The sequence below is a fragment of the Anolis sagrei genome, chromosome 5 (assembly GCF_037176765.1).
Source record: "Anolis sagrei isolate rAnoSag1 chromosome 5, rAnoSag1.mat, whole genome shotgun sequence".
Taxonomy (NCBI): domain Eukaryota; kingdom Metazoa; phylum Chordata; class Lepidosauria; order Squamata; family Dactyloidae; genus Anolis; species Anolis sagrei.
Window position 1 is genome coordinate 110,217,531 of NC_090025.1, and position 19,039 is coordinate 110,236,569.

The 19,039-nt window shown below is 37.9% G+C and overlaps 1 protein-coding gene across 14 annotated transcripts in view; it reads left to right on the forward strand.

Annotated features, from left to right (window-relative positions):
- SLIT2 (slit guidance ligand 2) overlaps positions 1-19,039 on the forward strand; it is a 294,505-nt gene that overhangs the window by 20,052 nt on the left and 255,414 nt on the right. For all 14 annotated transcript variants that reach the window (XM_067468990.1, XM_067468994.1, XM_067468992.1 and 11 more), the window contains exon 4: positions 12,251-12,322. In XM_067468990.1, the coding sequence (XP_067325091.1) occupies positions 12,251-12,322 (72 nt within the window). The remainder of the gene's footprint in view (positions 1-12,250; positions 12,323-19,039) is intronic.

Below are 19,039 nucleotides of genomic sequence, written 5' to 3' on the forward strand. Positions count from 1 at the left end.
TAATGACATGGGCTAAAGATTAAAATAGACCTTAAGTTCATTTTTGTTTTGTATTTATGTATGACATATCTTGGACTTTTGAGGAAGATACTGAAATCATTTTTATGGGGCATAGAAAGTATACCAAAGTGACTTTTTAGAACAGTGGTCATATTTTTATCCAGATTCTGTTAATGAAAGAAAAAGTTTATTAATGTAACACTAATGTGTCATCCACTTGCCTTATTGTATTGCTGTCCTTGACTAAGGAAGTTAATTACATGGTTGGCGAGAATAGAAATGTAAAGAATGCTCACACATTTTCTCAATCTAATGGAGAAAGGTTGTTATACATTGAGGTGTCCTGCTGAGATAATCATAAAGTCTGGAAGGTTTGGCATTTTCATTGTTTGTGACATTTTGTGAAATCACATTTTTTTCAGAAGTAATTTGCACAGAAACGGTATTTCCTGTGCAAGAACATTATATTTGTGCAGGGCCAAAGTTTTTCTGTGCAGGGCCAAGGTTTTTCTTCTCAAATTGATTTTTGCAAGGGGAAAAATACAAATATATGTATATATGTAATATAAGGAGGAATTTTGAAATCATTGGATATTGATTACAAGAGTAAAAAAGAAAGGATTTACACACCTAGGGAAAAACAGAGGAATATTTTATAATAAAATGTAAATAAAATAAACTTTGCAGAGAAAAACAGACAAAAGAAATAAAGCTTACAATACCCTTATAGAAGAGTTGTAGTTTACTAATTAATTATTACCTGATTCCAACCTGCAGTGAGTTACAGTGTGGGAGGAACTGCCATTGATGCTGTGAATGATTTGCAATAGAAAAGAGAGGGTTTTCTTGGTGGCTTTTCCACAGTAAGTAGCATCTCCTTGGCACTACAGTGCTGCACCTCCATGTCTGCTGAGTATGTGCTTTTCAGAGTTCTGTTGCTCATTTGTTTCCTTTGCCTGGCAGCAACCAAAGTGACTCCTAAATGTAACTGACAAGTTTTTAGCTGTCTGATAAGCAAATGAAATTATTGCTTTTGTTGCTGATTCTTTTTCATCTGGGTGGTATACAGGGAGGCAAATCTGCAGCTACTTTGGTGGCAGTACCTTGTGTGGAAGAGGCCAGTAAGATGGCATCAGCGCAATCACTGCTTCCTTCCTCAGCCAGACAGCGGGGAGACCAGCTTCAGAGACACTTGTGCACTTCATTTGTGGGAAGCCAAAGGGGTCAAGTGCCCCAAGTTTCACCCCACTCTCACTGAATGATATAAGATGTGGCTGACACTTTGGGCCTATATCTCATTGTATTAGATATGTGAGGAGTCCAGCTTTGCAGCGTAGGCACTGATGTGTTTTTTTTCTTCACTGTACATGACATTTCAAAGAGTGTAAGAAGTAGACTTGAACCCAAATCAGTTTGAATGAAAATGATTTCTAATATTTGGTGAGCTGTTTTGTTTAATACCCAAAAACAGAACGAGGAGGAAGGAGCCACAAAGTCTGGCAAAAACAGATTAAGGGAGCTGGGTTTTATCGGTTTGTGGAGAGGAAGGAGTTAAGTCTGGATATCTGAGGCAGGGTCCTGCTTTGTCTTTTTTTCTCTCCCTTCCTAGCAGAAGCAGTGTCCCTTCATTTCTTTTTTGGAAAGTTTCCCTGACTCCTCCTCCAGAGAGGACTCTGCTAGAAAAGTGAGTTGCATAGGTGGGCACTGAAAAGTCTCTGAGTTCCCCCTGGGGCATGAGGGGAGTTGAAGTTTTTTCTCTTTCTCATCCAATAAAAAGTCTGGCTGTGTCTGTGCTCTGATTGGCTGAGAATGGACACAAGTGGCGACGACAATTCCCAGAACCCCCTCTTGCGGTTATTATTTTTAAAAATGCGAGGGTTAAAACTTAAAATAATTCTAAAAATCAGTAGATTGGTGAATTGTTTTGAAACTTGACAGGCCTGCAGTTGTAAATAGGGTCTAAAACTGAGGAAGGTGTCATGCAAATAGGGCTTAACATGACTGAGGATTGAGCCTTTTAAACAGAGGGCCAGGCCACAGTCCCTCAAACTGTTGGAGGGCCAGATTATAATTTGGAAAAAAACCATGAATGAATTCCTATGCACATTGCACATATCTTATTTGTAGTGCAAAAACACTTTAAAACAATACAATAATTAAAATGAAGAACAATTTTAACAAATATAAACTTATTAGTATTTCAATGGGAAGTGTGGGCGTGCTTTTGGCTGGTGAGATAGGATTGTTGTTGTTGTGTGCTTTCAAGTCATTTCAGACTTAGGTTGAGCCTGAGTGAGGGCCTTAGTTTGAGGACCCCTGCTTTAAAGTTTCACATTGTAGCCAATGGGCCGAATCTTTGCTGAATGAAAAAGGCAACAACTCTTCTGATTCATATAACTTCCGGGTAAACAGAATGAAGGGCCAGCTGACAATGGACCCCAAAATGGCATGCCTTTGGGCTGAATTGCTCACTTATGGGAAGAAGTACAGACTTGGCTAAAGCCCTTATCTGTTTTTTTAAAAAAATTATGAATATATTATTACCAGTACTCAATTATTTTTGCATCTGTTGTCCTGAAAGCAATCAGTTTATTCATGGAAGAAGGAAGATCTGAAATTGTAAGTTTGAAGTGTCATCTGTAGATACTTTTTGTCTATTGTACACTGATTGTTAAAGTGAAATCTTTAAGGATAGAGAGGGCTTGAATGGGGCAGCAGACATTGGAGTATGTGCTACACTTGTCCCACACAGTTTTACTATATGCAGCAGCTGATAGTAAGGAAACCCCATCCCCCCAGAAACCCCACTAATGTTCATTTGCTGGTCCCTATCTCTGGATAACTGCAAAACCCCTAAGCAATCAGGGAGCACTTTAAAACACTTTGGCCTGGTTTTTGATAGGTGAGGTCAAGATTTCACAGTGGTTTGCTCTGACATTTATCTGGATATGTGTGTTCATTTTACAACTGCCCCGAAGCATTTGGGATGGGACTGGTTTGATACTGAAATGAATAAACATCAATGGCAATCACCTTAGGCTACTGCTTTTACTGCTGCTCTTTTATAATGGCAAATACCGACACGCACCAAGTACTTCCAGACTAAGAGCACTGTTCATTCTAGTATCTGTCTTCTGCAGTGAAAGAGAAGAAACAAAATTGCTTCTTTGAAATCCTGAGTGTGTGTGTATGGATTCTAAAGGGTTTTTTTTTTCTTTTAAAGAAAAAAAGTGGTGTATGTTTTATAGGTGCAGATGCTCTTGGTGATTAGGAATATATAAACCAAGGGTTTAATGCTTCCAGGCTTCTGTCTGATGGTAGATAATGAGCTCAAGACAAGAAATATGCTTTTGAACAGGCCTGGAGGGGAATGGCAGAAAGCAGTTACTCCTTGTTAAGCATGGTTGACGGAAAACCTTCTTTTGCTCACATGCATAGTCTTAGGAGAACAACACATTATTTATCCCCAGAAAGAGCAGAGGGCAACAAATTTGAGTTTTGCTCTTATTATTCACTTCATTTATTTATATGCATCCTTCTCTCCAAAGTGGTATATAGATTCAAATGCGGTGTAGTTAGGAAACACATGAAATATCAGTATTAAAAACCACATTAAACAACATTTAAAAATAGCTGCAAGTACATGAATTAAACAATATTAAAAAGTTTTTTTACAAAGTAAACATGAAAATGTACACCACCCTTTTACTAATGAAATAATATGCAACTATTCTTCCTAAAATCAAATTATTATTTTGCACCTGCCTTTGTACATCATAGTGTTCAATTTAAACCTGTTACAAAGCAGTTCCGAATGTGATAGTTTTGATTTCTTAACTTCTTACATATAGTTGGAAAACTTGAGAATAACACAGAAGAGTGCTAAATAGGAAATGGAAATAAATCCATATGGTTTCAGACTGACAGTTTCTATGACCCCCACATGCCACAAGTTCTTAATGTAAGACATCAGCATTTCTTTCTTTCTTCCCCTCCAGGAGGGTTTAGTATTTTTTTTTAAGAGACTGAAAAGCAAAGCAGGTAAGGTAGTAACTTTTAAGTTAATCTCTGGAATAACGGTATGCAGGCTGTGTTACAGAAAATGGTGTGTACTCTTTGCTAACTGTAGTAGTTTCAGCAGTATGCTTAATTAATCTGAGTCTAGTTCTCATGGCACTCTCTTTAACAGGTCTAGAAGTCAAATTGCAGTGAGAAGTCCTGTTTGCTCTTTGCAGACCTTTTTAGAAATTCCAAGGCAGGAAGGCTGTTTATTTTTCCCACATCTGTTTTGTGCTCATTCTTTGAGACACTGTTTGCTAGATGCTCGGTTTTTTAACCACTTATATTAGTTGCACTGTTGCAAAATGTCAAAATAAGCATTACTGGATCGGTTTTTTAAAGAATTAAATTTGCATTGACTTTGTATTTTTTACTTGGTTTTTTATTCATTGCAGTTTAAAGTTTTCTTAGCTTCACAGTTTACTTTGTCTGTTACAGACTTATTAAAGCTGTAACTTTTAAATTCCTATAGGGCTAATCAGGGTAAGCAAGATTAGTCCTACAGAAAATGGAACACTTTAATAGAAAATATCATAGCACACTAACAACTTTAGATGGTTTTTACTTTGTTCTGTGATCCCTTCAAACAAAGGTCTTTAGATGCTTTGAATTTCTAGTGTCTTTAAATTTTCCTCAAAAAACTGTAAGGCCCTTCTTTGCATATCTTTTAAAGGGAAATAATTAATGCAAATTGCTTTTATGTTAACCTTATTGAGAAGAAAAATGTTTAACATACAAGGAACATTTCTGATTCCTGTTGGACAGCATTTAAGCCAGGTCTTGTCTCCCATAATCACTTCTATTTATTATTTTATTTGTTTATTTCATTTCTATACCACTTTTCTCGCCCCTGGGGGAACTCAAAAAGGTGTATAACATAATAAATGGCAAAAATTCAATGCCACACATACACCATAAAAGCAGTACATAACATACCTAAATCAGCAACATATAACTGGCTGGGAAGGGAGTTGCACAGTCAAGGGGTCATCCCCACCAGTTGCACCTGCAAAGGCAATGAGACAGAGAGTAGGACCTCCCTGGCTGATCTTAGTGCTTGAACTGGTTCATAAAGGGAGATACATCGAGACAGTTAAGCTGGACCGGAACTGTTTGGTGATTTATAAGCTAAAGCTAGCACTTTGAATTGTGCTTGGTAGCAGAGTAGTAGCCAGTGGAGCTGACACAGCAGGGGGTTGTGTGCTGCCTGTATTCCACTCCAGTAAGGAACCTGGCTGCTGCCCATTGGACTACTTGAAGCTTCTGAAGAGTCTTAAAAGGCAACCCCACGTAGAGTGCATTGCAACAGTCTATTCTTGATGTAACCAGATCATGGACCACCGTGGCCAAGTCAGACTTCTCACGGTCCGGTCACAGCTGGTACATAAGTTTTAATTGTGTGAAGACTACCCTGGCCACTGCTGAAACCTGAGGTTCCAGGCTCAGCAATGAGTCTAGAAGAACTCCCAAGCTGTAAAGCTGTGTCTTCAGGGGGAGCGCAACCCTATCCAACACAGACTGTAACCGTATACCCTGTTGGGGCTTTACAACTGACTAGGAGTACCTCTGTCTTGCCTGAATTCAATTTCAATTTGTTTGCCCTCATTCAGACCATCACAGCTACCAAGCACCAGTTCAAGAATTGAACAGCCTTCTTAGTAGCAGGTGGAAAGAATACTTTTAGGCACTAATAAAGTCTAATAATACTTTTAGGCAGTAAATGGATTTTTTTTATCTATTATCCTTTCTGTATGATACAGATATATATCACTGCATACTTGAAGAGCCTTTACTTATAAAATTGCCATGTTAGTTTCTAATATATAAACCTACTAAGTTGTAACAACCTACCAGTGCATTGGCAAAGGAGATGCTTTTGGCTCCTTCCCTCTGCTTACTCTTGACATCATTAACATTTCAAATATGGACTATTCCTATCTTATCTGGATCTTGTTGCACATAGTGCTAGATATTGGCTCCAACCAAGAAATTGGATGAAAAATGCAAGTTTCAGGTTATAGCGAGGCATGAAAGGATATCATTTGCACTTCCCCTCCCGATTCATTACCAGGCTGATAGCTTAAGGGGAGGGAGTAGCTTATATTAGGGGATCCATTAAATGTCTTTTCTCTGAGCAATGCTATTTGGCATATCTACCTTTTTCTTGAAAAACATGTTTTCTTTTTGGAATAAAATTATATAAAGATACACAGTATCAGTCAAATTAGGCAAATGGAATGCTATAACTCATCACCTCTACCCCACCCCAGGCAATTCTCCCTAGTGAGCCAATGTATTTAAGAGCCTAGCTCTTCAGATATGCTAAATTGGCCTGTTTACAGTGTTCACTATCTTCATTATTTTTTTTCTTAAAACAACATAATGTAAACAAAGTGTATGCCATTCCGCTGTTGTGTCTTAAAATATTTACAAGGGTTCCAGTAAAAATAATGTTCGCGAAAAGCTTTTGAATTTGTTTAGTTGTTGCATGGCAAGCTAACTTAACACAACATAGTTCATTTGATTTGTTTTCTCCATGCATACATGGTGAAGGAATGTTCGCTTGAAATTGTTCTAGAAAAGATTTTTGATACATTTCGTAAAAAACCAAAATCCCTATTGCTTAGTTGAGGCTGATTGTGGGAGTTCAGATAGTGATGGGATTCTGTAGGGATGCAATGAGGGCAAGATACGGATGAACAAAAGGAAAATTACATTCTTATCTTCTCCATGTGCATTAGCAAGACATATGAAGGACACAATGACATTTTGATTTTCTCTCCTCTTCTCCTTGTGCAACTGTAGTCTATTTCTGATTCTGCTAGTGGGTGGAACATTATTATTATTATTATTATTATTATTATTTACTATATTTATATCCCATCCTTGGGGTCCTCTGGTGGTGCAGTGGGTTAAACTATTGAGCTGCTGAACTTGCTGACCAAAAGGTTGGTGGTTCAGATCCGGGGAGTGGGGTGAGCTCCCACTGTTAGCCCCAGCTTCTGCCAACCTAGTAGTTTGAAAACAGGCAAATGTGAGTAGATTAATAGGTACCACTTATGCTGGAAGTTAACAGCGCTCCATGCAGTTATGCTGGCCACATGATCTTGGAGGCATCTGCGGACAACACAGGCTCTTGGGCTTAGAAATGGAGATGAGCACCACCCCCCAGAGTCAGACGCAACTAGACTTAATGTCAGGGGAAACCTTTATCTTTATTATATCCCATCCTTCTTACCCCGAAGGGGACTCAGAGTGGCCTTACAATAGGCAACAATTCAATGCCACATAAAACAGACATAATAATAAAATAAACATATGCATTAAAACATAAAATTAAAAGCATATAAAGATTAAAACCAATTATTAACAAAAACCCACACAATCAGAAACCATAGCCAAGAAGCTGCTCCAGTCATGATTGCACATATTCCATCTTCATTTATAGTAGTGCATTACTGTCCAAAGGCTTGATCCCACAGCCATGTCTTCAGTGAGAAGGCCCTGTCCCTCGTCCCCAGCAACCACACCTGCAAAGGAGGTGAGACCGAAAGCAAGGTCTTCCCAGAAGATCTTAACCTCTGAGAAGCGTCATAGGGGGGGGGGGATATGTTCGGCTGGGCCAGAAAAGAGTGTTTGCCATATCTGTCCAGAGAGACCGAAGTGCATAAAGGACCAAACATGTTCCATAGTGTTTTAGGATTGCCATCTGCTATTTTGTTTTAAGTACAAAGAGCCAGCTTTGCCTTCAAAAGTTTTGGACCAAGATGTATCTATAAAGCCCCTCTTCTGGTTTAGATTATCAAGAGGTAAGGTTAAAAAATTGGTGTCTTTTGTTATGCTGCTACAACCATACCACTTGTTCCATGAACTGAGATGAGGAAAGTTTTCCCTGACTCACCTTTTCTCTTTTTATCCCACTTTGTCCTCATTTGTTAGTTGGTAGTAAAACTACATCTTCTTAACCTGTCGCTTGGCACACTTCTGAGAGGTTCAGCATTATGCAGAGATTGCTGTTTTATCTTTTGGAAGTACTTTTGGCAAGTTCCAAAGTGTTTTTTCTGGCCTAGGAATTTTTTGGGTTTCTGTTGGATCTGATGTGATATATTGCAGCTTCTTTGATGTTGGATAGGAAAGTATGTTAGAAATGCTTTTGAGTAAATATGGGCATACTAATACAGTAGTAATCTATTGTAAAAATAGCTGAAGAACTCTTTCTGAAGTGCTTTGAACAGTCTAAAGCAGGGATCCTCAAACTTTTTAAACAGAGGGCCAGGTCAGAGTCCCTCAAACTGTTGGCGGGCCGGATTATAACTCGAAAAAAACATGAATGAATTCCTATGCACACTGCAAATGTCTTATTAGTAGTGCAAAAAATATTTAAAAACAATGCAGTAATTAAAATTAAGAACAATTTTAACAAATACAAACTTATTAGTATTTCAATGGAAAGTGTGGGCCTGCTTTTGGCTGATGAGATAGGATTGTTGTTGTTATTGTGGGCTTTCAAGTAGTTTCATACTTAGGTTGACCCAGAGTGAGGGCCGGGTAAATGACCTTGGAGGGCCGCATCCGGCCCCCGGGCCTTAGTTTGAGGACCCCTGGTCTAAAGTACTTTTTTTATATTAAGCAAATTTTCAGTGTGGCACTACTATTCATTGTCACTCAATGAGAAGGGGGACAGACAATTTTGAACTGGCTGTATAGTTTTGATAAAGAGAACACAGTGAGGGTGACATAGAGCTGAAGCTGGTTGCGTATTTGCCTACAAGGATACATTTGTTTTCACCAGTCTTTTGTATATTTGTAAATAAAGCAAATAGACCAAATGTCTTGAGTATTTTTGCATTCAAAGCAAACCAACTGTGTAGCACTGCCAGTTGCATTATCATCACCTTTAACTTGTCAAGGAATTGGGTGATTCTGTGCTTGGTTGAGGGAATAAAATCCTAAAACATAGCTGTGTTTGTCTAAATCAATTTGCAGATGGATATTGTATGACCTTCAAGACTAACCAAGAGAAAGAAATTGGAAGTATGCACTTTCATCAATTGAGTCTACTTTATTAGGTGTACATACACAGTGAAGTACTTATAAACAGACATTTATGCCCATGAATGAGCAAATGTGTATGTGTCAATAGTCATAACTATAATTCTATTACTATTCTCATTCATGGACATAAATGTCTGTATATAGGTGGTACTTTATACATTTAATGAAGTAGACTCATCAATGAAAGCTTGCTACAAACTTCTTTCCCTTGGTTAGTCTCAAAGGTGCTACAGTATCTATTTGCATATTGAATAAAATCTTATTTGCTTGATAGGAGAAACCATGGGGACAAACATTCTTGTTATAAACAGTTGCAGCAAGGCAGCACACACTTTCTGAAGTTTTCAGACATTTTTGCGCTGGAAAGTATGATGAACCCAACAAGTTGTTACTCAAAGTAACAACTGGGTTTTGCATTCCTGCTCTAAACTCCATGGACTCAAAGGCATTTCTTGCTTGAGACTGATTGCAAGCAAAGTTTGAAAAAATTAATTCTGCTGTGCCAACTCCCATAATTCTCCAGTCAATATAATTATTAGGAGATATTGAAAATTGACATTTCCAAGCTATGTTTCTACTTTGGTACCTTGCAGGAATTGACTGAGTCTTGTGTTTCTTTTTTATGAAGCACAAGTGAAGTGCTTACTTTTTCACTTGACCAGCATGCAAAAGAGGATTCATTTTCATCAAGAAATGCAAAATATTGAGACTAAAATCATCATATACCTTGTATTTGGGTTCCATCATATCGTTCTTCCAGCTATTGTTATATTTCAGCTGCCATCCTCCTCAGAGATCATCTTCTGTGGTATTTATTTGTCGTGTCAGGACAACCAGTCAAATTATATTACATTTCTAACAGAACAAAGCAAACAAACAGACAAAATACAAAATTTGTGAGTTTGGTAGTTGATTAAATGTCCTTTGACCAGTATCTGGCCGCTTGGAGTGCTTCTGGTGTTGCTGCAAGAGGGTCCTCCATTGTGCATGTGGCAGGGCTCAGGTTGCATTGCAGCAGGTGGTCAGTGGTTTGCTCTTCTCCACACTCGCATGTCGAGGATTCCACTTTGTAGCCCCATTTCTGAAGGTTGGCTCTGCATCTCTTGGTGCCAGAGCGCAGTCTGTTCAGCGCCTTCCAAGTCACCCAGTCCTCTGTGAGCCCAGGGGGGAGTCTCTCATTTGGTATCAGCCATTGGTTGAGGTGCTGGGTTTGAGCCTGCCACTTTTGGACTCTTGCTTGCTGAGGTGTTCCAGCGAGTGTCTCTGTAGATCTTAGAAAACTATTTCTAGATTTAAGTCGTTGTCGTGCTGGCTGATACCCAAACTGGGGATGAGCTGGAGATGTCTCTGCCTTGGTCCTTTCACTATTGGCTGCTACTTCCCGGTGGATGTCAGGTCGTGCAATACTGGCTAAGCAGTGTAATTTCTCCAGTGGTTAGAGTTTATAAAAGTTATAATCCAAAAAGTTAAGACAGGTATAACAGGAAGAAGGAATAGAAGCCAGGTTATGGGTTACATATGTACTAGGCATGCGCAATCCATTAAAATCCATTAAATCCATTAAAAATGGTTCAAAAGTACTTACAAAATTGGGGGCCCTAGCACTTTGTTTCTAAAGTGTTTCTAAAGTTTCAGTGGTGAAAAATTCATTACTATAACAACACTAACAAATTTTCATTACTATTTCATTACAGTAATCGTGCATGCGGATTAATACAATAATTACTGGTATTGGAATGTAACGTGCTACAATGGTAGAACACATTTTACAGTTAGCCCACCAAATCTCAGAACATTTCACTTATCCACAGAGTTTTGGGGAATTTTCAAAGTTTTTATAAACAACATTTTTTAAAAACTGCAAGAGCTATTTTCTTGAATTTTCTATCCAGTGACACAAGATAATGGGATAATTCCCCCCAACTTTCAGAAATACTCAAACAGCTACTGATTTTAGGAGAAAAAAAATTAAAGTTTGATAAAAACTGTTTAGGGTGGAACAAATTTCTCTGTCCTCTTCTGACTGGTCCTTTCTTATTCTGATGCATACTGGAAAATGTAATTTAGGGCAGAGCCTTTTGAATTATTTGGCATTGAGCTCCTCCCCTTTCCAAATTTAAAGACAACATGGTGGCCGATCCACCTCCCCCTCTTTCCTTCGTCAGCCCTGATTGGTTGAGAGGCATGCCAAGAGGTTTGGCTTTGCCTCTCAGCAGGGCTTGAGTGCCCTATGAATTCTAACTGTGTCACAGGCACTTCAGAAGAAATTGAAACTTAAGAATCAAAGCCATCAAAAAGTTCAATTTCATAATGTTTTCATGCACCGTGCAGGGGTGTCAGGATACGCATCATAAATGTGAAACATATGAAAAAAAATTACAAGTTATGATGACTTTTGATCTTTTTGCACACCTCTAATATGTAGAGCCAAGGTCTCAGTCTTAGAGGCTCTTATGGTAGTTTGTCCTACAGGATAACTGGCTTTCAATTTGAGACTAGAGCTTGACTTTATAGCTTCTGGGTCAGTTTTAGCTTTTGCCACCACAGTATTACTGTGGGAACTCCTTTCTCTTATTTAGCTAATGATTGACCCAATTTACTTTGGAGGAAAAATACCTGTCCTGCTTATGAACATCAGTTGAGGTAGTGGCTAAGCTTACCCCTGTGCCCCACTTTGTTTCTTCTGTGTCCCATCAATGATCTTCTCCCATGCCCTTTCAATCCTAATGGTGGTGATGTTTCTGCTGTTTTATAATCTCAAAGTTTAGTTGACTTAATTGACAATACACCCTAAAGAAGAACAAATTATAATATTGAATGGTTACTTAAGCAAATCTTATGGAGTGTCACTGCAAAAACTTGCAATAGGGCAGTCTCCCTGCTTGTTCTTGATATTTCCCAACATTTTTTGTTTATATGGAACAGTGTGAAGAAGACTTTAACTCATTCCTGTACATTTTGTATTAACATATATAATTATAATGTAGTGGTGTTTTGGCTTACCTTTTCTATGCGGCCCCTGGAATTAAAACTATCTCCTCCTGCTGCATGAAATGTCTGGTTTTCTCACATCATAGTAGAGTTCAAATATTTTAATTATTTGAGTTGTAATCCTTCTTTTCCTTTTCTACCAAAGGCGTCTGAACAGAAATAATCTTCAGCTCCTTTCTGAATTGCTGTTCCTGGGGACTCCGAAACTCTACAGACTGTAAGTAAATGTAATTACATGTCAATTTTTGAAGCCTTTGGGATGATTCTCAGTGTTTCTGTGTTATAAATAAAACATGTCTATAAGTGTTTTATTTGTTCCTGGAGCTAAGGCACCTTCAATCCTTATTTTCCTTTTTTTTTTTTTTTACTGAGAGCTCATGTGGAAAGCTTCACTTTTGTTTTTGTTTTTTTAGTTTTCAACAGCTATAATTGACTGATTTAAAATCTGAAGATGGGTTAAAATCTTGGCTTTTTATTCTTCATTTGCCACTGATGAGGTAGATTGAATTTTGCCTGAAATTCTGGTTAGAGGTTCTTCTTTTACTTTCATTTACAATGATATAGAAAGGAAATGGTCTGAAAAAACAACAGAAAAAACTCGTAGTTGTGGTTTGAGGAGGATTGGCATTCTTGTAGTGTGTAATTGTGGCTTCTGAATAGTGGGATTATATTCTCCATGTAATGCTGGAATTTAAAAATTAAGACTGCTGAGCTTTTGAACTCTTTTCTTGTCGAGTGTGTTGTGTGTTGTGATATCCTGTCTCTTTAATTACAAACCTAAGGATTTGAAGAGGTACATAATGGTTTCTCAGACCAAGTGGAGCTTTGGCCTCATGTAACTCTCTTGCAAAGTAGTACAACTGAAGGATTTCTCAGAAGTCTTTTCTGATGCTGCCATCTTTATGTGTGTGCTGTTGAACGAGAAAAACATGCAATTAAGAAGGCTCTTTTGAATGCTGCCTGATTTCTTTAAAGTCTTGCCTAAAATATAATACTAATATTGGTACCCAAGACATAAATGACATTCAGAATTACTTTGAGGTCTAATTATCTATTATTGCAGTATTAACATGGAGTAGATTGTGCATTGAAAATGCACAATTGATTATGTGCATTTTTTGAGGAAAGTGTAGCAAAATTGTTACCGCAAATACAGGATGTGACATGTCAGTACGAGTTTCAGGTATCTCTAAATACTGAAATCCTCACTGATACAGAATTATATATATATATATATATATATATATATATATATATATATATATTATTTTTCAGAAGCTTGAAATGACATGTTCCAGGTTTTTTTATTTTGCAGACATTTAAAATGACACTTTTTTAACATTTTGTTTTGGTTATAATCTAATTGAAATAGGAAGCATGGAGCGTCTAAACATTCTTCTTAAGCTCATCATAATATTAAGGATTGATGTTGGAGTTGAATATTTCAATAGATACATCGGTGCATCTTGCCTCCCACTTTCTTTAAGAGGCACCACTTCAAATTTTTGGGAAGGGAGCAAAACTTAGAGTTTATTATTAAGTGTCAATTTTCAGTTTTTCTGACTGACAATGAACATAAGTTTAGTTTTAGTACTTTGATTTTCTTTAACATATCAGAAGTGAACTGAGGATACAGTTATGATGTATTTTAAAACACAAACTAAGTTAAAAACTTGGCATTATATTAAATGCACTTTGTCCAGAAGCTGGTCACTTGGAGTGCCTCTGGGGTTGCTGTAAAAAGGTCATTCACTGTGCATGTGGCAGGGCTCAGGCTGCATTGTAATAGGTAGTCTGTGGTTTGCTCTTCTCCACACTTGCATGTCATGGACTCCATTTTGTAGACCAATTTCTGAAGATTGGCTCTGCATCTTGTTGTGCCAGAGCGCAGTCTGTTTAGTGCCTTCCAAGTCCCCCAGTCTTCTATCAGTTATAGATTGAAGTTCCATATTTTAGCCTGCCACTTTTGGACTCCCGCTTGCTGAGGTTTTCCTGCGAGTGTCTCTGTAGATCTTAGGAAGCTATTTCTTGATTTAACATGTTGGCATGCTAGCTGATATCATTTCAGATACTTAGGGGAACTTGGTTGATCAAACTATGAGTGCCTTTAGCATGTATTAATATGCCTTAATAGATGTATTAGAAAAGTTTATCTGTAGTGGTCTGCACTTTTTCAGATGAAATGCTGTTATTTGAGAGATATTATTATTATTATTATTATTATTATTATTATTATTATAGGTCATGCAAATACGATCAAAATGGTCCCACTTTTATTTAGGTCAGTGGTTCCTAATCTTTGGTCCTCCAGGCGCTTTGGACTTCAGTTGCCACAGTTCTTAACAGCTGGTAACCTGGCTGGGATTTCTGGGAATTGAAGGCCAAAACAACTGGAGGACCAAAGTTTGGTAATCACTGATTTTGATAATCAACATTTCTTCTCTGTTGATGACCAACTCTGAAATAATGAGACAAGACACATGAGATTGGATGAAACAAGGGCCACTTTATTTGACCTATTACCTATTTAAAATTAAAACCTGGTTGGGGTCTTAGCTGGACCAGGCTTCTACCTTAGTCAAAGAGTCCTTCCACACAGTCATATAACCCAGAATATCAAGGCAGAGAATCCCACAGTATGCACATTGAACAGTGTTATTTGAGTCCACACTGCCATATATTCCAGTTCAAAATGTGGGATTTTATTCACCTGTGTGGAAGGGGCCAAAGCCTCCCCAGTCTCCCCCTGGGCAAAAACACCTGACTCTAAGGCAATCCATTATTTTGATTTTGCTCACTCCAGATGAAAGGCAGGCCAAGGAAACTCCTGCCCACAAGCCCCACAACTAAAGGGAGAGTCAGCCCCCATGTCTGCCCCAAGGGCACTTTCCTTCCCAACCAGCATAAAAGCCTGTGTGTGTGCATAACTAAATAAAATGTCAAGTATTAAAACCATTAGAGCTGAACAAAGGCATAGAGCAAAAAACAAACCAGAGGAGGGCAGCCAGGCTTTAAAACCTCTGGTCTTGCTCTCCCATATGCCTTGTCTTGGCACACTCACATGCCAGGCAGTTTAACCCCGGACTCAATCTAGGGAGGCCATCCACACCACTAACTGACCAGCAGCATCCACAGCTGTGTGGTCTTGAGTGCAAATTGTATTTATGATAGTTAGTAAACTGCTTTAATGATTATGTCGGTGCATTTCTCAGGTTGGATCTACACTGCCATATAATGCAGTTTCAGAATGCAAATTAACTGCATTATATGGCAGTGCGGACTCATAATCTAGTTCAAAGCAGTTAATCTGCATTCTGAAACTGCATTATTCGGCAATGTAGATCCAGCCTCAATCTTAAGCATCTAAGATTTTTGGCCAAAAAAAGATGAGTTTCATCTTTTTTTGGCCAAAAATCTTAGATGCTTAAGATTGAGGCTGGATCTACATTGCCGAATAATGCAGTTTCAGAATGCAGATTAACTGCTTTGAACTAGATTATGAGTCCGCACTGCCATATAATGCCAAAAAAAGCATTAAGATGCCAAAAAAAGAGAGTTTCATATGCTTTGTGTGTGTTGTAAATGCTACACAAAAAGAGAGCAGTATACATGTGAAATATTACACATGAATGCATGCTGCCAGTGGCTAGTTATACTTACTGTCTGCTCCAAATTCTCTTTGGCTGCATTAAGAGAACATAGTGTGTTCCGGTCAAGATGTTTTCTCAAAAACAGAAGTGGAGTTGCAGCTGTGTTTCTGACTAATCTAAGTAGCAGAACTATTTATCCAGTTCATTAACAGAACTCTGTGAAATAATATCAACTCTACATACCCTACACAGCAGCATCCTAAAATTACAAGCACTTGATGACAGATGGCAAATGCAAGAGAAGTGTGAGGTTGTTTTTTTTCATGAAGCAATAGCTGATATTGGTGTTAAGGATATAATTTGAAAATCATTTTTTAAGAATAATGACGTGTTGCCAATCTTTGAACTCATAGCTCTCCTATTGCAATCTTAACTATAATTAAACACATGCTATCAGTAATTTTAAAAATTACTGATTTTCTGATGTCAGATTGAGGTGGGTTTCTTAGGAGTTTTATAAGTACCCAATTTAAGAGCCTTGTAGCAAGAGGCCAGACCCAAGTGGGTAAAGATTTTGCTTTTTGTGTATCTCCCTTGTGGCACAAACATTGTTATTTCCTTGGAATTGCATGAATTGCGTCTGGTAACCCACATGTGTGTATATCTGATATCAGCAATAGCACCCTTAATACAGGGAACCATTACAGGCTAGTGATTGCTTATCTGAAACAAATAGATTTTGACTGCTTAATTTGACCGGTTAGACCACAGTTCATCGATTGCCATTTGCTTCAGGGTACTAATTTTGGATCCCAAGCGCAGTGGTTTTTAAAGGAAACTTTTATAGAAACTGTATTTCTAAAGAAGACTGACACTCTTCCTCAGAATTATTTGCTTTCATGTAAACTTCCTGGCAGATAAACTGTAGTTTGTCCGGAAATGTATAATGGCAGTCTTTTTCGCATTGATCCCTGGATCGATATTGGAAGACTAAGAAAAATATATTTACTTATTTCTTTGTAACTACATCGAACTTTTTAAAGCCTTTGGCAGAAGGAGGAAGGTTTTCAACATAACCTGGGTGTTTTGATTGTCCATTTAGTAGACAGGTTCATGTAGTGCACAACAAAAACACAAAACTGCATGGGGAACTCTTTCAAAATTCCTCCCGAATTAATTTCTGCCAGCTATGATTAAAGTGTGTGGTACTAGATGTGTCAGACACCATAGTTCTCTGCTTCATTTTACTCCTGGCCTCTTTGGCCCCTGCCACAATAAATCCGACAATGGTTACGCAGGAATTGCAGGTTACAGTTGCTACGGTTACCGTTGTCCAGTCGTATCGACATCATTACTCATCTCGTGAGTTACCATGATAGCTACCGCTGACTCCTATTCCTGGGAACGCTGAAGATGTTTGAAGCGAAAGGAATGAAAGTTCCTCAGATGATTGCTGTGTTATTTAGATGAGCAGTTCTGCTCCTTGCATTATTCGCAATTGTACCTGATTTGATGTCGCATATTAGCCTGCTTTGTGTATATTTGAAAATAACACCAGGTAGGGAAATAAGAATGGGCAAGGAAGTGGAAGAAAAGTGCTCAAGAAAAATTCTTGTTCTCTTTTATTACGACAGTATATTTGGTATACAAAAGTTGGTTCTGCTGGTATTTCCAATATAAAATAAAAAACTTATGGTCAAGGTAGAAGACCTTTTTTTTTGGCCCAATCAGTGGTTTATATATCGATTTTGAAAAGTGCATTGGTAAACTGCTCTTGAACTACTCTTCATTAATTCTTACGTTCAAAAATACAAGCAAGTGGATTGATTATATTTTTTCTGAATTAAAGACTGTCTTATTGAAGAATACTCATTTAAAAATATTTTTGGCTGATTAGTAATGTATGGCAGATTCTGATTTTCCTCTATAGCTGCTTGAAGTTGTGCTGCATATGCTATCTGCATAAATTTATGTAAACTGAAATATCACTTTGAGGCAACAAAAGCAAAATTAGATTTACTAGCATGGGTTTTAACTAGAAATATTTTTTCTCTGCATTAGTAGTATGGTAATTTCCTCTTTGAATTGTTCGAATTGTGAAAATTGATAAATACAGTAGTAGTAACAACAACAACATTTTACTATTGTCCAAAGACCCTTTTTTCTCCATAGGTCAGTGGTTCTCAACCTGGGGTCCCCAGATGTTTTTGGCCTTCAACTCTCAGAAATCCTAACAGCTGGTAAACTGGCTGGGATTTCTGGGAGTTGTAGGCCAAAAACATCTGGGGATCCCAGGTTGAGAACAACTGCCATAGGAGTACAAGTTATACAAGGTTAATAAAGTGAACAACTGCCAACTGATTAGACACATAGTTGGATAAAATTTACAACAGCTTAAACTGGTTAAAGTTCGGGGTTAAAACTGATTGATGCCATACATAATGGCTAAGAACATAGGTTGAATACTACAAAGGTACTGGCATGTTTCAGCCTGTGTCTAAATTTGGGAATTGTCTCATTCTGGCTGCCACGGGGAAAAACTTGGCAACCGCCAAGGTCACATGGGGAAGATTGTCACCAAGTAGAAACATCACATAAAGTTTCACTGGACTAGCCAGTAAGTTTCTCAGTAGAGGATTGATTATGTGTGCTTGGGCATTTTCATAGAAAGTGCAGGATAAGAATTTGGGGGGGGGGGGGGTTCTTCTATTTGAATACCAAACTTCTTTCTTAATTTTAGGATACAGTTTTAATAAGATGTGAGTTTTGTCAAGGATGATCAGCTATTTGGTATTCTCTAGCATATGCACCATTATATCCAGTATTGGTTTGTTTCTTCAAATTCAACTTACATTTTCGAACTTAAAGGGGTGAAAAGAGGCTCAGATTTCTCACTTTTCTTTGTGATGACAACTTGTTTTAAGGTCTCTGTTTTTTAACTCTTCAGTATAAAAGAGAACTCTTGAAAGTAGGTTCCTAACTCTTGAGCTTCCACACAGGTGTAATATATATCTTGCTTAATTTGGGTGGAAAAACTACTTAAAATCTAACCTATACCAGCAGCATATCTGAATAAAGCCCTAGCAGTTTCAGCTGAGGCTTTTATCATTCCACTACTTTACATCGATTGAATTATACAGAGACTTTAGACAACATTGTCCTTCATTTGTACTTTCCCTTGCTTTTCTTCTGCCACTTTTTTCTCATTGTAGAAAATCTGCCGAGCACCAAGGTTATGAAGCTGCATAGTGTTTTCCTGATTGCTAGTGGGAGGAGTCCTCCATCTGGAAACACTCTTAGTGTGTAGCGTGTACTGAGAATTTTCAAAAACAGAGTGTTGCCTA